The following is a 15866-nucleotide window of genomic DNA, read 5'->3' on the forward strand; positions in this document are numbered from 1 at the left end:
CTAATTAGATTAAATGTAGGAAAACCAAAAAAAAAAAAAAAAAAAAAAGATTATGTAATCTCTACCTATACCACTCAAACATTATTGCAAATTATCTGTAGGCTTTAATGAAAAAGTAATGGCAACCAAATTGTATTAAATAGCAGTTTCTAACATGCTCTATTTAGTTGAGGGTCTGAAATTCAACAGAAGTGAGAAAAAGAAATCAGAGGCTGAAAAAGTCACCAAAATCTATAAGTAAAATTAGCCTCTTTAATTTCCAATTCTTGTTTTGATGGCTAGATAAGAAACAAAAAATATGCAATGTAAATATGTATGCCAAAACATAATAATGCATGTGACAACTTCATAAGCATAAACTGCAAATAATAATAATAATAATAATAATAACAATGTAGAAATGTTTTTCCATAAGCTTTTCAGAAAATTTAAAATATTTATATACTTCCACTTAGCAGTAGCTGACCGATCCATTTTGCCCCCTGAAACAATACATTAGTGATCTTTTTCCCAATTTCAATATGTCACGACCTAGTTTATCATGTTTAGCACTTACTAATACCACTCTCTGTCCTGTGTATATCAGGTTTCCTATGTCCACTTACACTATCAAATGGTGTTACCTGCAGCTGCCATATCTTTCCCTAATGCCCTATAATTCATTTCCAGGCCTCCCAGAAATCAGGTTCCGTGGACCACCCAGAGTGGCATTCAAACACACATACAAAAGAGCTTGAAATAAGATAAAAACAGAGAGGGAGGCAAACCTTAAGAGATTCATAAATACAGAAAATAAACTAAGGGTTGCTGGAGGGGAGGTGGGTGGAGAGATGGGTTAAGTGGGTGATGGGCATTAAGGTGGGCACTTTTCTTCAGGACAAGCACTAGGTGTCCTATATAAAAGATAAAGCACTGGGTTCTACTCTTGAAGCCGAGACTATATGGTATGTTAATTAACTTGAATTTAAAGAAAAAAAGAGCTTGATTCTGGGGCACCTGAGGGCACAGTCTGTTGACCAACTGACTTCAGTTCAGGTCATGAGCTCCTGAGTTCCCGCCTGCATCCTCAGCTCAGAAATCCTGTCTCCCTCTCTCTCTGCCCTTCCCCCGCTCACGCTTTCTCCCTTAAAAAAGTAATAAAAAAAAAAGTGCTTGATTCTATTCCTTGGATTCCTCGTTACATTTTTACCCTGAGTTATGGTTTCTAGGAAATCTGCATTACGTCTTCTCAAACAGAACATTTTCCTCTAATGGACGCTGTCTTCCATGCCTCACAACTCTCTTACAGAATCACATATTCAGTTTGTGAATTCCTAGTAAATCAAATTACCTTCAGAGTGCACATCAACTGAAACAATGTTGAAAATAAAGAGTTATTAAGTCCTGCACCCGCATCACATTAAAGGATTAAACTGCTATTTTCAGATTCATACTCTCCTATTCCCAAGCCACCACCAGCTCACTTCATCATAAGTTTTATGTCATTGTACAATTTACTAAAACCTTGCTAATACGTCATTGCTTCAGGTCAGTGAGTCACTGATATGCACGAAGAATAATAAAGGATTACCAAGGAGATGGGCCACATTCTTCCCTATCACAGGTCTTAGAATCAAGCTGAGGGGAAAAAAATACACAAAGGAAATAATAATATTCTCTCAGATAGGAAAATTCTACAAGTAAAATTCACTCATGTCTCTATTCCCATTTATTCCTTATAACCACCCTGTGGTGTAAGTAATTAGGTATTCCTTCCTTTTTCTTACAGACACAGAAACTGAGAGCCAGAGTAACCATCCCAAAGGCTCACAACAAACATATCCTAAGGAAGGAATAAGAGCCCAGGTCCCACAACAAATGGTACATGTTCATGAGCACATACAAAGCAACAAAAGAAAAATAACTTCAATTACATTAATGTGCACTCATGTACATAAATGAAGATGAAATACGATGAAGATATTCATTAGAGTTGCTTTGGAATAATTACTTTTTTAAAAAAGGCCCAAAATGGGAGTCACTTGTGCTAAGCCCGCCCGTGTCACGGAACCGAGACTTAACATCAACTTGATTGCAGTTTCAGCCTCTCCCAGGAATGTAATCTTAACCAGTCCATCTGGAATTACCTGGTCAGCACTAATGAAGTAACCTGCCTGATAGACCCCTGGCCTTCCCCTAAATGAAGGTGACGTTGCCTGAAATAACCCACTCTTTGCTAATTATGTCTTTGTCTTGCCCCCTTCTGCCTATAAAAGTCTTCTGTGTTGTACAGCAACTCAGAGCTCCTTTCTATTTGCTAGATGGGAAGTTGCCAAACTCATGAATCATTGAATAAAGCCAGTATGGCCTTTAAAATTTACTCGGCTGAATTTTGCTTTTTAACATAATGTAGGCAGGTTTCCCTGAAGAAGTATGTTCCAGAAAGTTGGATGTCATATAATAGAAAATACAGAGTTGATCCACAGGAACTAAACCAGAAAGAAGCCAAAAATGGATAAAATAATGTGATCAAAGAAACTGATGGATATGTGGGTACATCTAAATAAGTATTGAAATTAAATAAGACAACAATTGGGGCACCTGGGTAGCTCAGTCAATTAAGCAACCAATTCTTGGTTTCCACTCGGGTCATGATCTCATGGTTCATGAGTTTGAGTCCTGCATTGGGCTCCACACTGACAATGCGGAGACTGCTTGGGATTCTCTCTCTGCTCCTCCCCGGCTCACGATCTCACTCTCTCTCTCTCTCTCTCTCTCACTCTCGCTCTCTCGTTCTCGCTCTCACTCTCTCTCTAAGAAATAAACTTTCAGGGGCGCCTGGGTGGCGCAGTCGGTTAAGCGACCGACTTCAGCCAGGTCACGATCTTGCGGTCCGTGAGTTCGAGCCCCGCGTCAGGCTCTGGGCTGATGGCTCAGAGCCTGGAGCCTGTTTCCGATTCTGTGTCTCCCTCTCTCTCTGCCCCTCCCCCGTTCATGCTCTGTCTCTCTCTGTCCCAAAAATAAATAAATGTTGAAAAAAAAATTTTTTTTAATTAAAAAATAAAAAAAAGAAAGAAACTTTCAATAAATAAATAAGACTATAATATAATAATTAAAAGGGAAAGTTAAAAAATATAGATGCAAAATACAAGACAATAATAATTTCAAAGATAAGATGAACAAAGGTCCTTGAATTAATTAGGAAAAGAGTAAAGATACTAATAAGCCACATAATGATGCTAGAAATGTTAAGAGTAATCAGGGGCACCTGGGTGGCTCAGTGGGTTGAGCATCCCACATTGGCTCAGACCATAATCTCATGGTTCGTGACTTCAAGCCCCATATTAGGCTGTGTGCTGTCAGTGCAAAGCCTGCATCAGATCCTCTGTCCCCCTTTCCTTCTGCCCCTTCCCCACTCATTCTCTCTCCCTCTCTCTCTCTCCCTTTCTCTCTCTCAAAAATAAACACTTAAAAATAAATAAGTAAAATTTTTAAATATTTTTAAAAAGAAATGTTAAGAGTAATCAGTTAACAGAAAAACTTCCAAACTAATGGAAGATATCCAGTAGGTGAGAGAAAAAAATCAATCCAAAAATTAGAAGAAAAAAGAAAAAAGGAATAAAAACAGAGAGAAAAGAACAAAGGTATTTTAAAGTAGAGAATAAAATGCTTTACGTAAATAAAAATGCAATTAATCTCAAAATATATGCATAGATTAAGCTTGTCAGTTAAGACTCTCAGATTTTACTGCTTCCAATTCTGTGTCTCCCTCTCTGTCTGCCCTCCCCTGCTTGCTCTCTGTCTCTGTCTCTCCCTCTCTCTCTCTCAAAAAAATAATATACATTTTTTAAAAAGCCTCTCAGAATCTATATAAGATAAAGATACAGCTAGAGTTGAATAATCTATAATAATAAAATTTAAAAGATATATCTATATATGCCAATACTAAATGAAAGCTAATTTAGCTTTATTGATATCAAGTTAAATAGATCTCGAACAAAAACAATCATTAAGGACAAAGAAAGTTAGACAATAATGTTGAGGAAATCTCCCAGACAGTATAGCAAAAATAGAAAGTGTTGGAAAATTGGAAAGAAGAAAAAAAGAAAACTAGAAGGCCAGTCCAATCCATATAATGTCTGAATAAAAGGAATACCAGCAAGAGAAAAGTGAGGAGAAGGGTGGAGAAAATAATTTCAGGAAAAAGAAATTAAGACATAAGACACACTTTTCCAGATTGAAAAGGGCCACCATCAGTGCCCAATAAAACTGATGAAAATGGACCCCACACTAAGGCCTATCATCAGAAAGTTTCAAAATCCAGAGACAAAGAGAGCACACCAAACTTCCAGAAAGAGAGAACAGGTGCCATGCAAAAGGGCCAAAATCCTAGTGGTTACAAGTTTCTTAACAGTTTTTAGAAGATAGACTACAATGACATTATGTCTTTCAAAATTCTGAGGAGAAATTCTCTCTAGCCTAGAATGTTATAAGTAGCCAAATGGTCGATCATGTGGGAGGTGGGAGCAAAAAGATTTGTTTAAGAAAATGATGTTGATAGGGGCACCTGGGTGGCTCAGTCGGTTGAGCTTCTGACTTCGGCTCAGGTCATGATCTCATAGTTCGTGAGTTCGAGCCCCACGTCGGGCTCTGTGCTGACAGCTCAGAGCCTGGAGTTTGCTTGGGATTCTGTATCTCCCTCTCTCACTGTGCCCCTCCCTCATTCATGCTCTGTCTCTCTCTCTCTCTCAAGAATACATAAAACATTAAAAAAATTTTTTTTTAATGATGTTGATAGAATATTGCTTGCATCGATGTAATGAGAGAACATTTAAACAATTGGCAGAGAGCTTAGTGTTTGAATTAGTGATAAGTACATAAAACCAAGCAAATAATAAACCCAGACATTTATTAATGCTCGGGAAAATGTAAAGTGCAGGAAAACAATCATAGCATGTTTAAGGTTCCATATCTGTAGTAATAATGTTGTGAACACCTAATATTTATTGAACCAAGAAGATGATATACCTGTATTGTGAGAACTAGGTGATGGGAAAAGTGCATGGACATAGTAAGAGTAGGGAGAAAATGCCATTTGTGAAGTCAAAGACTAGGCCTCAAACTGAAAAATCAGGGACGCCTGGGGGGGGCTCAGTCAGTTAAGCATCTGACTCTTGATCTCAGCTTGGGTCTTGATCTCAGGGTCATGAGTTCAAGCTCCGATACTTTCAAAGACAATTAAAAATTAAAAAAAGAAAAAGAAAAGAAAAACCAAGAGGTAGGTAGGTAATCTTGTTGTTTGCTGACATGCAAGCAATAATAAAAGAATCTCCTAAACAATGCGAAAGTGGTTGGCTCTAGGGTTGTTTTTGTTTGTTTGTTTGTTTGTTTTGTTTTTTCCAAAATGAGGTAATGTCAATCATTCTGCATAGAAGTTTTACCAATTTACCTTCCCCTTGGGCAATGTATGAGAATACCCACACGTTCACTTTATTAGTTCACGTCCCCTAAGAGTGCTGCCAAGTCAGGATTACATGTGCAAGAGTTTTACTGAGATGATACCTGGGAAAGATAAAGGGAAGAGGGAGGAGGCTTCAGACCACAATGCAGGTCTGACACGTCTGAAGAGGTATTGGGTAGAACAGTCTCAGACCACAGTACAGGTAAATGGGGAGCCCCAGAGCAAATGCTACTCAATAGAGGAGTTCTCCATTGAGCAGGAGTCAACTATACTGTTTACCACCATTCTTAATTATTGGCTAAGAGTAGCCTTGGGGAAATATGGCTTCAGTGTATGAAATGCAACAGATCAGAAAATGCAGCAGCTGTCAGTCAAAAAAAAAAAAAAAGCCTTTATTCATACCATTTGTGTCTTTCTGGGTGTAAATACTCCCACTGCGGCCATGGCCAGTTTCAAGCTACTAGTGTGACAGTGTGGTAACTCACTGAATGAATGCTGAGTTCGAAAAAGATGCTAACAGTTGTCTTTCCCAAACCAAGAGCTGGTTGCAGGAAGCTATGAATTGTGCTCTGGGTAGTAGGTTTTCATGAAGGAAGATCTGAGCAGTGCACCTTCTTAGCCACCATACTCACCATCCTAGTGTGTTAGCAAAGTTTTTGTTTGGTTTTTGGTTTTTGGTTTTGTTTGGGGGTTTTTGTTGGTGTTTTCTTTTGTTTTGTGTTTTTTGTGAGAGAGAGAGAGAGAGAGAGAGAGAGAGAGAGAACAATCACATGTGGGGGAGGGACAAAAGGAGAGAGAGAATCTTAAGCAGGCTCTGAGCTCAGCAGGTAGCCTGATGTGGGGCTTGATCCCATGACCATGAGATCATGACCTGAGCAGAAATCAAGAGTCCAACACTCAACCAACTGAGCCACCCAGGTACCCAAACTAAGTTTTGCTTGTAACAACCTGAAAATGGTACGTCAGTGTATAGTTTTACTTTGCATTTTACTTAATATGCATGAGGCTGAGGATCTCTTGATATATTTATATATTATGTCAAATACATTTATTATTTTGTAACACATTTAACGTATCTTCCCTTTTATGAGCTGAGCCAATCTTTTGATTCTTGTTATTAAAATATTGGTGTCTATGTTCTAAATGACTGAAATCTTAATATATAAATTCATATAGTAAGTGAAATATAACTTCTATCATCTCCTTCCCATATTTCACATTTTCAAAATAAACTCCTCTCAAGCCTTTCCAGAGGGTAAATAGGAAAGAAATAAATGTACCTTTAAAAGCTTGATGTAAATGGAATCTAAAATTATAAAATAATTTACTATCATTGCTCTTTTTTCTGTAATTTTTAAACTAATGTGTATGGCATCAAAACACAATGTCTGCACTTAACTTTCAGGGAAATAGGGTTTTTTTAATAATATTAAAGTTAAGTGAGCATAGAAATTGTATGGGAAAAAGTCACCAAATAGTTTCTATCTACCTCCCAACATACATAGAATAACAACAACAATGTAGTGGAGAATTTTCCATCTGAGCAGCTGACAAGGACAGAGTAGAATCTTTAGGGAAATTAAGTTTGTAATATTATCATTATGAACATATTTTAATAATAGATGCATTCTATATTGACTCATTTTTATGTTATTAGTTGAGATTATTGGTTGCATCCTATTAGCTTGATGTAGCAAGTTGAAAATCATCCACTATTAAGTTATCAGTTAGGAAGCTCTGGATAAAGTGGTCTTTTAAGACATTACATATTTTAAGTGTTTTTAATTGTATAGATAACACACTGAATGAGCAGAACCTTGAACTAGACCAGACATCAGAAATCATCCAATATAGTCTCTAGCCACAAATGTGCTTAGACAAAATTTAAAGCAAAGGTTATAAAGAAGAACCCAAAAAGGCAAAAACTTAAGACTTTTCCATAAACTTTTTTTTATATTATCTCAATCAAGCACTGCTACCATATATATCTGGAGAGGAGGAGACAAAAGATCTATGGATGCATAGCGTTTTAAAATGCTACAGTTTTCCAAAGAAAATACATCTGTTTCATATCTTTTAGTCAATTACCTAGTTCATAAACTGTTTTGCCCCAAATGCTACGACTTTTCTTCTGTTCCACCTCCTCCAACCACAACCTCCACTTTTCAAACCACAATTTCCAACCACAACCACTGTCCCAGTAATTGGTATTATCAACCAGAAAGCAAGAAAAGGAAGCAGATGAAAATTAACATAAAGTAATTGAATATTACAATTTATGGCAAGTAGGGTGAATGCTGAACATGTGGCTAAAAAGAAGTTTCGATTATCTGTAAACTTTTATCTTAATTTTCTCAAAACATATGAACCACAGTATTCAGAAAAAAAAAAGAAACTTACCTCATCCACATTTTCAAAGGCATTGATGATGTCATAAGGTAAACAAGACAACAGATCGATCACAAACCAAGTTTTCAGATAATTCATCCTTATCAGCTTGGGGTCAGAAATGACCTCTCCACCAGGTCCCACAAAAGTCGTGTGAAAATTTAAAACAATGTCAACCAAAAATATAACGTCCACCACACTGTCCAGCACCAGCCAGGCTATGTTGTTCTGCTTCGTTTTGAAGGAAACGTTATAGGGAACCATAATGGCGGTGTAGAAGGTAAGAATTAAAATCACCCAATCCCAAGTAGTTTTAAAAGCACAATAGTGTAAAATAATGTGTGGTGGCGTCTTTGGCGCTTCTTGCTTATACTGAGGAAGGATATCTGATCCCAGCTGAAGAACCTAAAAGAGAGACAATGTGCATATAAATGACTTGGACATCTCTGTACAGTTAGTAATGACTTCAAACTCACCAAAACTCAAACCACAGCATAGTTTTCATGACTCCTGGTTTCCAGACTAATCACACCCCATAGTTCTGTCTCCCACTTCTGAGTTGTACCAAAGTTTGTTCAAAGGAAGTTAATCTGCTGTTCCACCTGGCTTTCTCTCCAGTGGCCAAATATTGGTTCACAAACTGGCCCCCAAACACCAAGGGCAAGAAGAAACCAAAGAAAAAGGCAGACCACACCATACTGTTAGGTGGAAGGTTTAATAAGCTAGGGAACATACCTATGAGGCTTGTGGCAGGAAGCCATGAGACTAGTAGATATCTACCACCCACCCACCAGAATCTTAAAAGATTAAGAGATGCCCTGGTCCGGTTACATATATCATCCAATGGTCCCCAAAACATCCTACTCTTTCAGCGCTATGTCCTTGAAAATGGTTCCCACTATGGGAACGGTGGGTAGAATGTACATTCGAAGGACAGGAATGAGAAGCCTTCAATTGCCTGGGTTCAGCTCAAGAGTCAACCAGCAGTCACATCCTCTTGATGACTTCCTCCAACACCAACATTGATCCACAGCACTGCTGGAATCCACTTCTGAGACTGCATTCTGTACACTCACTTGCAAGCCTGCCTAAAATCACATCTCTAACTGATTATCCAGCACTTATTTGGGTGACTCACTGTTATCCATTCTTCACACATATTTAGCACCTCAGAGAGCATAACTTTGATTCTGATGGCCTCGCTGAACCCCAGGACCACACTGTTGGTGATCTTGCTGTTGAGTGGGACTCAGCAAGGGCCCTAATGACTGGCATAGTGATATCAGGGTTGTAAATATTATAGCCTACTTTCTCCTTTTCTCCCTTCAACCAGGACTTGAAGAACTGTATTTTCTGCCCAGATGAATGTTCTCTTTAGGGAAAAAAATGCTAAATACTCAGGTTTGCTTGTCTATACCTTTTTGGACAAATGGAAAATTTTCACTGCAAGGTTATATGAACCTTGACTTACTCTAAGCAGGTCTAATTAAAGAGGCAAAGACAAAAAGCAGATGACAGAGCAAGAGCAGAAGGCTGGGCAGCACTGGGCAAAAGTAACAAACACTGACTTAGCATTGTTTTGCAGAACATGGAACCTGGAAATTGTGAAAAGGAGTTGAAAGAATAGATCTGAGAGCTCTGCTCCATGCCATCAATGAAGCTAAGGATGAGTGAACCTATATGTAAGGAGTTTATAAATGTGACTTTCATAAATAGTATTTCCAGCAGTTTTGTCATATTATATATCCAATTATTCAGTGTCTCCAGGGCTAATGGGGTCCAGTAGGAGTCAAAGGGTTACCATAAAATCATAAGTGCATCAATATTTTTTTTAACGTTTATTTATTTTTGAGACAGAGAGAGACAGAGCATGAACGGGGGAGGGCCAGAAAGAGAGGGAGACACAGAATCTGAAGCAGGCTCCAAGCTCCGAGCTGTCAGCACAGAGCCTGACGCGGGGCTGGAACTCACAGAGCGGGAGATCACGACCTGAGGTTAAGTCAGACGCTTAACCAACTGAGCCAACCAGGCGCCCCTAAATGCATCAATATTTGAATGTAAAAATATATATAAACAAAAATACCTACTAGCATATAACTCATAAGCCGCAAAGCAAAGCAAATATACTAGCACTTCTTGAAACTTGAGAGAGAATTATCCTGAAAAGTTTCTCTCATGCATAGAACTTACATAACTGAAAACTATGTATATAATACCCATCATTAATATTTTGAAACATAAAAAACATCACTGGTATTCTCTTTAGTTGTGTATTAAAACTATTGTTATTATTTTGGGGGCTATAAGAACTATTTCTAAAGATTTTTATGTATTTATCCTCATTATCAGTGCCCAGCCATATTTGTCCCATAAGGTCTTAAATTACTTGGCAGCAAATTTTCTTACCAGGAATGAAAGCTTCATTTGGGGATAGAGCTTTATATATATAATCATGGTTTCTCTCTCACTTTACAACCAATGGTCTATCCATTCCAACTTCACTGTATTAGACATGAAAACTTTCTTCAAAGTCAATGTTAATATTTTACCATCTATATCTACACAGACCATAGACTGAGCACAAAGAAAGTATACCTAGAAAATAAACTCAGTGCCAGGGTATATTATGACCTTCATGGGCCCTGAGCATTTTTGCTTTCCTGGACCCTTCCTCCAAAAAATATAAAATAAACTAGGAGCACCTGGGTGGCTCAGTTGGCTAAGCATCCAACTCTTGATTTCAGGTCAGGTCCTGATCTCATGGTTCATGGGATCAAGTCCTGTGTTGGGCTCTGCACTAACAGCATGGAGGCTACTTAGTATTCTCTCTCTCTCTGCCCATCCCTGCTCTCTCTCTCACTCTCCCTCTCTCTCTCAAAATAAACATTTAAAAATAAATAGATAGATAGATAGATAAAAATTGCATTTTACAACTGCATTGTTGCAAAAAATAAATTAATATTATATATTCAATTTTTTAACCTAAAAGTTTAATTTTTCCTTCTACTGTTAATAGAAATTCAAACATCCCATAGACCCCTAAAAGCACTGTAGCCCCACACACTGTGTTTATAGACAAGCCTGCCCTGCTCAGCACCTCAGCAGAACATGAGATGTCTTCTCTAGAGATGGAATGGGATCACTCCTAAGGTCAGTATCCCTTAAATCTGGTTACAATCTAGAATCATGTGGAGAAATTTTTTAAACTATGGTATACTCTTTCTCAGGCCCATATTTTCAAAACCTTTCTTGGGTGATTATAATGCACAGTCCAAGGTAAAACTCTTGTCTTTTATTTCCTTAGCCATCCAGGACCTAGTTCTTCAGACAGTGACTTGCATATGTAAAAGGATCCAGAAATGCTACAAGAAGACAAGGAGCAGGAGCACGCATGAACAACAAAGGAACACACATGCTTGTGCTTTGATGTCTCTCAGATGCAGAGCACTACTTTCATCTTCACTCTGACGCCGGTGCTTTTATAAAGCAGTGAGTAACAATTCTTCACTTTCATTGCTATTCCACTTGTACTTTCATAAGTGATGAGCCTGAGGTGGAGGGGGTGAAAACACATTTTCCGATGTATTTTTATCCCAATACAGACACATTCTTTCTCTCTGAATATCTGAGAGCATTGATGCTAATAGAATCAGGACCATGGACATGGCATTATTACGGAAGTTTATCTCTCCACCAGTATAAAAGTGAGAAGCTGAAGCCAGTCAGCAGGATATGGGTCCACGTGGACAATAGGGGAACTGCCTACACAGAGACCAGGATCTCTGAAACTGGGAATCGGCTCCAAATGTAGGTGTCCGGATGGAATTGAGATAAAATTTATATTTTTATCTTGGAAATTTATACTTTATCTTGGAAAAAGTGAAAGCCTGAAATTTACCAGCAAATCCATATACTCAGGTTGAACACATTATAAGACTCAGAGTAAAATTTTTGAAATGATATCTTTTTGCTAAATTGATGCTTCTTGTGGGTCAGCCTTTGGATTCAGAGCACATGCAAACAAAATATCTTTTGAGAATCTTGTTATCTCTTCATGTTCTCTGAAATCAAACCTACAACCTGACAGAAAACAATTTTGTGTCTGAGTCAGGTTTGTGAATTAGGGATGGTCAACAAAGAAACTAACAATAATCAAAAGGCAAAGCAAAAAAATAAAAACAAAATAAAATCAGATGGGAAGAAACAGGAATGAAATTTCCTAAAAAATAAAAGTAAAAGAAAATCATGAGCTGTTGAGGGGAAGCTTCCCCAGTTGATGCAGAAGAAAAAAACCAACGAATGATTCAGGGTGCTAAGGTAAAAAATTTCCTCTCTATGATCCCTTTCCTCTTGTTCTTTCCCAGTGGTATAACAGAGAAAAGAAAAATTCTGAATTAAGATATCATTAAGACCAGAAAGGAATCATAGCTATGAAAGTCAGCAGTCACAGAAACAAGCTCTTCCACTCCAGTTTGTTTTGTAAAAGGAAATGGACAATTAAGGCAGAAAAGAAAGTTGTAAAATCAAGTAGTACTTCATAACAACAATTATTGACAAAGGAAGTTGTATCTAACAATCTGCTTTAAGTCTTGTGCTAGTTGAGGGGCGCCTGGGTGGCTCAGCTGGTTAAGCTTCCAACTTCAGCTCAGGTCATGATCTTGCGGTTCATGAGTTCAAGCCCTGCGTTGGGCTCTGTGCTGACAGCTTAGAGCCTGGAGCCTGCTTCGGATTCTGTGTCTCCCTCTATCTCTCTCTGCCCCTCCCTTGCTCATGCTCTGTCTCTGTCTCTCTGTCTCTCTGTCTCTCTCTCTCAAAAATAAACACTTAAATTTTTTTAAAAGAACATTAAATCCTGTACTAATTGCATATTGTCTTTTAAAATATTGCGATTATCATTATTATTAATATTTAGTTGTAATCATGACCTTACCTTGGCTTTTAAAAATGTGTTTGCACATCAAAGTTTTAGTTTCTCCCCAAGGTAACAGTGCCATTTAAAGCAGAAAGCCTTCCAAGTCCCCCAGTTAGCTATGGTCCAAGAAAAACTCCAGAACCCTCCAAATTCAAGGAACATACTTTACTTTCTAACCCTCTCCAAACCAAATTTAATATCTACAACCAGTTCAGAAAGATACTCAAGAATGCTTCAACTCACTTTTCTCCAGCAGAGCAAACTGATGAACATATACATTTAATTTTATCTCTCTCTGCTTTGGTAGGCCACCTCAGAACATTTTCTGAGTGCCCACTAACTGCTCTGCAGACCCTTTTCTCTCTGGGTCACTATACTTTCTCTGGGCAACATCATCTCATCCTATGGCACCAAGGTCTGCAACTCAGACCCAGAAATCCCTCCAGAGCCAGACCATAAATTCCTCTGCCTTTGAGGCATGCCCTCTTGGATTTTTCTGTCAGGCACTTCAAACTTAATATGCCCCAAACTGAACTCATAACCATTTCCCCTAAACCTTCTCTTCCTGTTCTTATATTTGCTATTTTATTAGCCAACAGTACTAGTCAACAAATGTGTTGACTCTAATCTTGGTGTGTCTGCATTCTGCCCACTTCTGCTTCTGGTTTCCTTGCTTAAAGCCATGGTCAACCTAACTGATTTACCATTAAGTCTCTTAACTGGTTTCCCTATCCTCCCATTCAACACAGAGCCACTAGGTCAAGCAGGGGGTCTTAATCATTTTTGTACAATGGATCCCTTTTGACAATCTGGTGAAATCTATGGATCCCTTCTCAGAATCATGTTTTTAAATTAATACAAGAAAAAACATAGCATCGTAAAGAAAACCGTAGGGACTAATCTCCCTTTGAGAGGTTTCTCTGAAGTACAAATGTGATCATATCTTTTCCCTAACACATGGGACACAAACCACCACTGTTTTACTACACATCACTTTAACTTTCCTTCCCCTGACCTCACCCACACTGAATTCATACTCAAAGTCATCATACTGTCTCACCTCTGTGCCTTTGCACCTGCTGGTCTCCCTGGTAGGAATGACCTGCATCCCTTCTTTATCAATCTCTCATATTTTTCCTTCAAGATTCACTCATCCCAGGTAAGCTTCCCTAGAGCCCCAAGTCTAGGTAAATGCTTTTGCATGTGTGTCATCCTACCTGTCACATTCTATTGTCAGGTTTTTTTTGCAAGGATCTTTAGTTCCTTGATGGTAGAGCCCATTGCATATTCATCTTTTCATCCTTGATAGAGTACCCAGCACAGAGAAAACCCTCAGGTTATGGATGAAATGAGTGAACTTCCTATCTCACTTACTCAAAGAAAATCTCACCATCTACAGACCTCTACAGATATGACTTGGGATATCATGAACTTGTTTCCCATTTCAAAAATACAAGAGAATAAAAAGATATATTTTAAATTTCTATAAATCTACACAGGAAAAATAATTAGAGGATGAGTACTTATAATATAATAACCACAGATATCTATATTGAATCATTTCAGGGGGAAAAATGTGCTACCACCACCATCTTGGGAAGGAAAGTTAGTCTCCCACTTACTTCAGCTAATCTTGAATGTTTGTGGACCACCTCTGTTTTATTCATTGGCGTGAGCTGCTGCAAAACACTTCGGCTATTTGTCAAAGCCCGTGTCAATCGGGCAAATTTTGTCCAACCTTAAAATAAGGAGAGAAAGTCTCAGTTTTTCACATATAATGAATATGGAACCCAACATTCTTGCTAATATTCAGGGGATCTCAGAAATAGCATAACATCCAGAACTAATAAAAAGTATCAATCTAAAGCACTTTATTTCTACATAAACATCACCACATATTTCAAGTGTAGCTATAAAGTAATGGCTAATTTTTATGTGTGATCTTTGTGTTTTGCTCATATCTATTACATAGTCCCAGTACCCAAGGTACAGCTGTCCACAAAATTCTGTGTTTCCCCCTTGCATTATATAGATTTGTTACTGGAAAACAACTGTCCAGCCAGGAATGTATTTCCCAGCACTCCTTGCATCCAGCTGTCCCCATGTTCCCAGTTCTCATCAATGGAATGAAAGCAGAAATGATGTGTGTCACTCTCACACATGCCACAACTTATGAAGCAGGTGAGACTTCTCTACACATTCTCCCTCCTTCTACCAGCTGGACACAAGTGACAACAAGCCCCTAGGGAATAGTAAAGCACTGAATCCGTGCATGGAAGGCTGCCATATGCCAAGGATCACCTGCCTCGGACTGTAACGTGAGCAAGAAATATGCTTCTGCTGTGTTAAGCTGCTGGAAGATGGGGGGGGGGGGGGGGGGTATTTATTATAGCCTAATAAAAAACAATTTTACTGTGCATTTGTGTGTAGATATATACACATAAGAAAATGAAACCCAATTTCAACAAATCTCACATATTATGGTTCATATCACACTTCCATCTTTCTTGTAACAGCAAAATGTTATTTCTCTCTTGTTAACTGCAGTGGTATCTAAATATCATTCTTTAAATATCTAGAATCTCTAACATTGTTTTCTGAAAGAGTAGTAATTTTAACTTTAGTGGGGGAGGGGATGTGAATTTAATGAGAAAGAAATTTCTTCCCAACGCCTCAAATTCCCATTTTAAATAATTAATTTCAAGGAAACATCAATGAGACATGAGTAAGTAGAGCAAAACTAACCATACTCTGAGCCTGTCTCAATTATCCTTTTCTGGATATTCCAAAAGCTCTAATTTATTAAAGATTCCAATAAGACCATTTGATAACTTCTATGATATTGTACTTCACTAGGTTATTTGCCAAATAACTCCTTAAAAAAGGAAAACTTCTGATGGTCTCAAGGAATGACGGTAATGGCAATGATGAAATTTCAGACAATGTGACAAAAGATGAAGGAAAAAACCCTCAGCAGACACCCGTCAAATGCCTTTCAAATTATACTAGGTAGATGACATCATGTTTTACTACCATTCTTCAGGCTAATTCTGACTTCATTTAAGCTTTGTATTTCCCCAAATTTCAGTTCCCTTTATGGTATCCAATAAGTGGATTAGAAAAAAA

General features: G+C 38.0%; 1 protein-coding gene across 1 annotated transcript in view; it reads right to left on the reverse strand.

Annotated features, from left to right (window-relative positions):
- The window catches only part of KCNH5 (potassium voltage-gated channel subfamily H member 5), a 309803-nt gene that overhangs the window by 232367 nt on the left and 61570 nt on the right, over positions 1–15866 (reverse strand). The window contains exons 5-6 of the mRNA XM_043556311.1: positions 14363–14478; positions 7841–8233 (exon numbers count right to left, since the gene is read on the reverse strand). Of these exons, the coding sequence (XP_043412246.1) occupies positions 7841–8233; positions 14363–14478 (509 nt within the window). The remainder of the gene's footprint in view (positions 1–7840; positions 8234–14362; positions 14479–15866) is intronic.

This window comes from Prionailurus bengalensis, chromosome B3 (genome assembly GCF_016509475.1).
Source record: "Prionailurus bengalensis isolate Pbe53 chromosome B3, Fcat_Pben_1.1_paternal_pri, whole genome shotgun sequence".
Taxonomy (NCBI): Eukaryota; Metazoa; Chordata; class Mammalia; order Carnivora; family Felidae; genus Prionailurus; species Prionailurus bengalensis.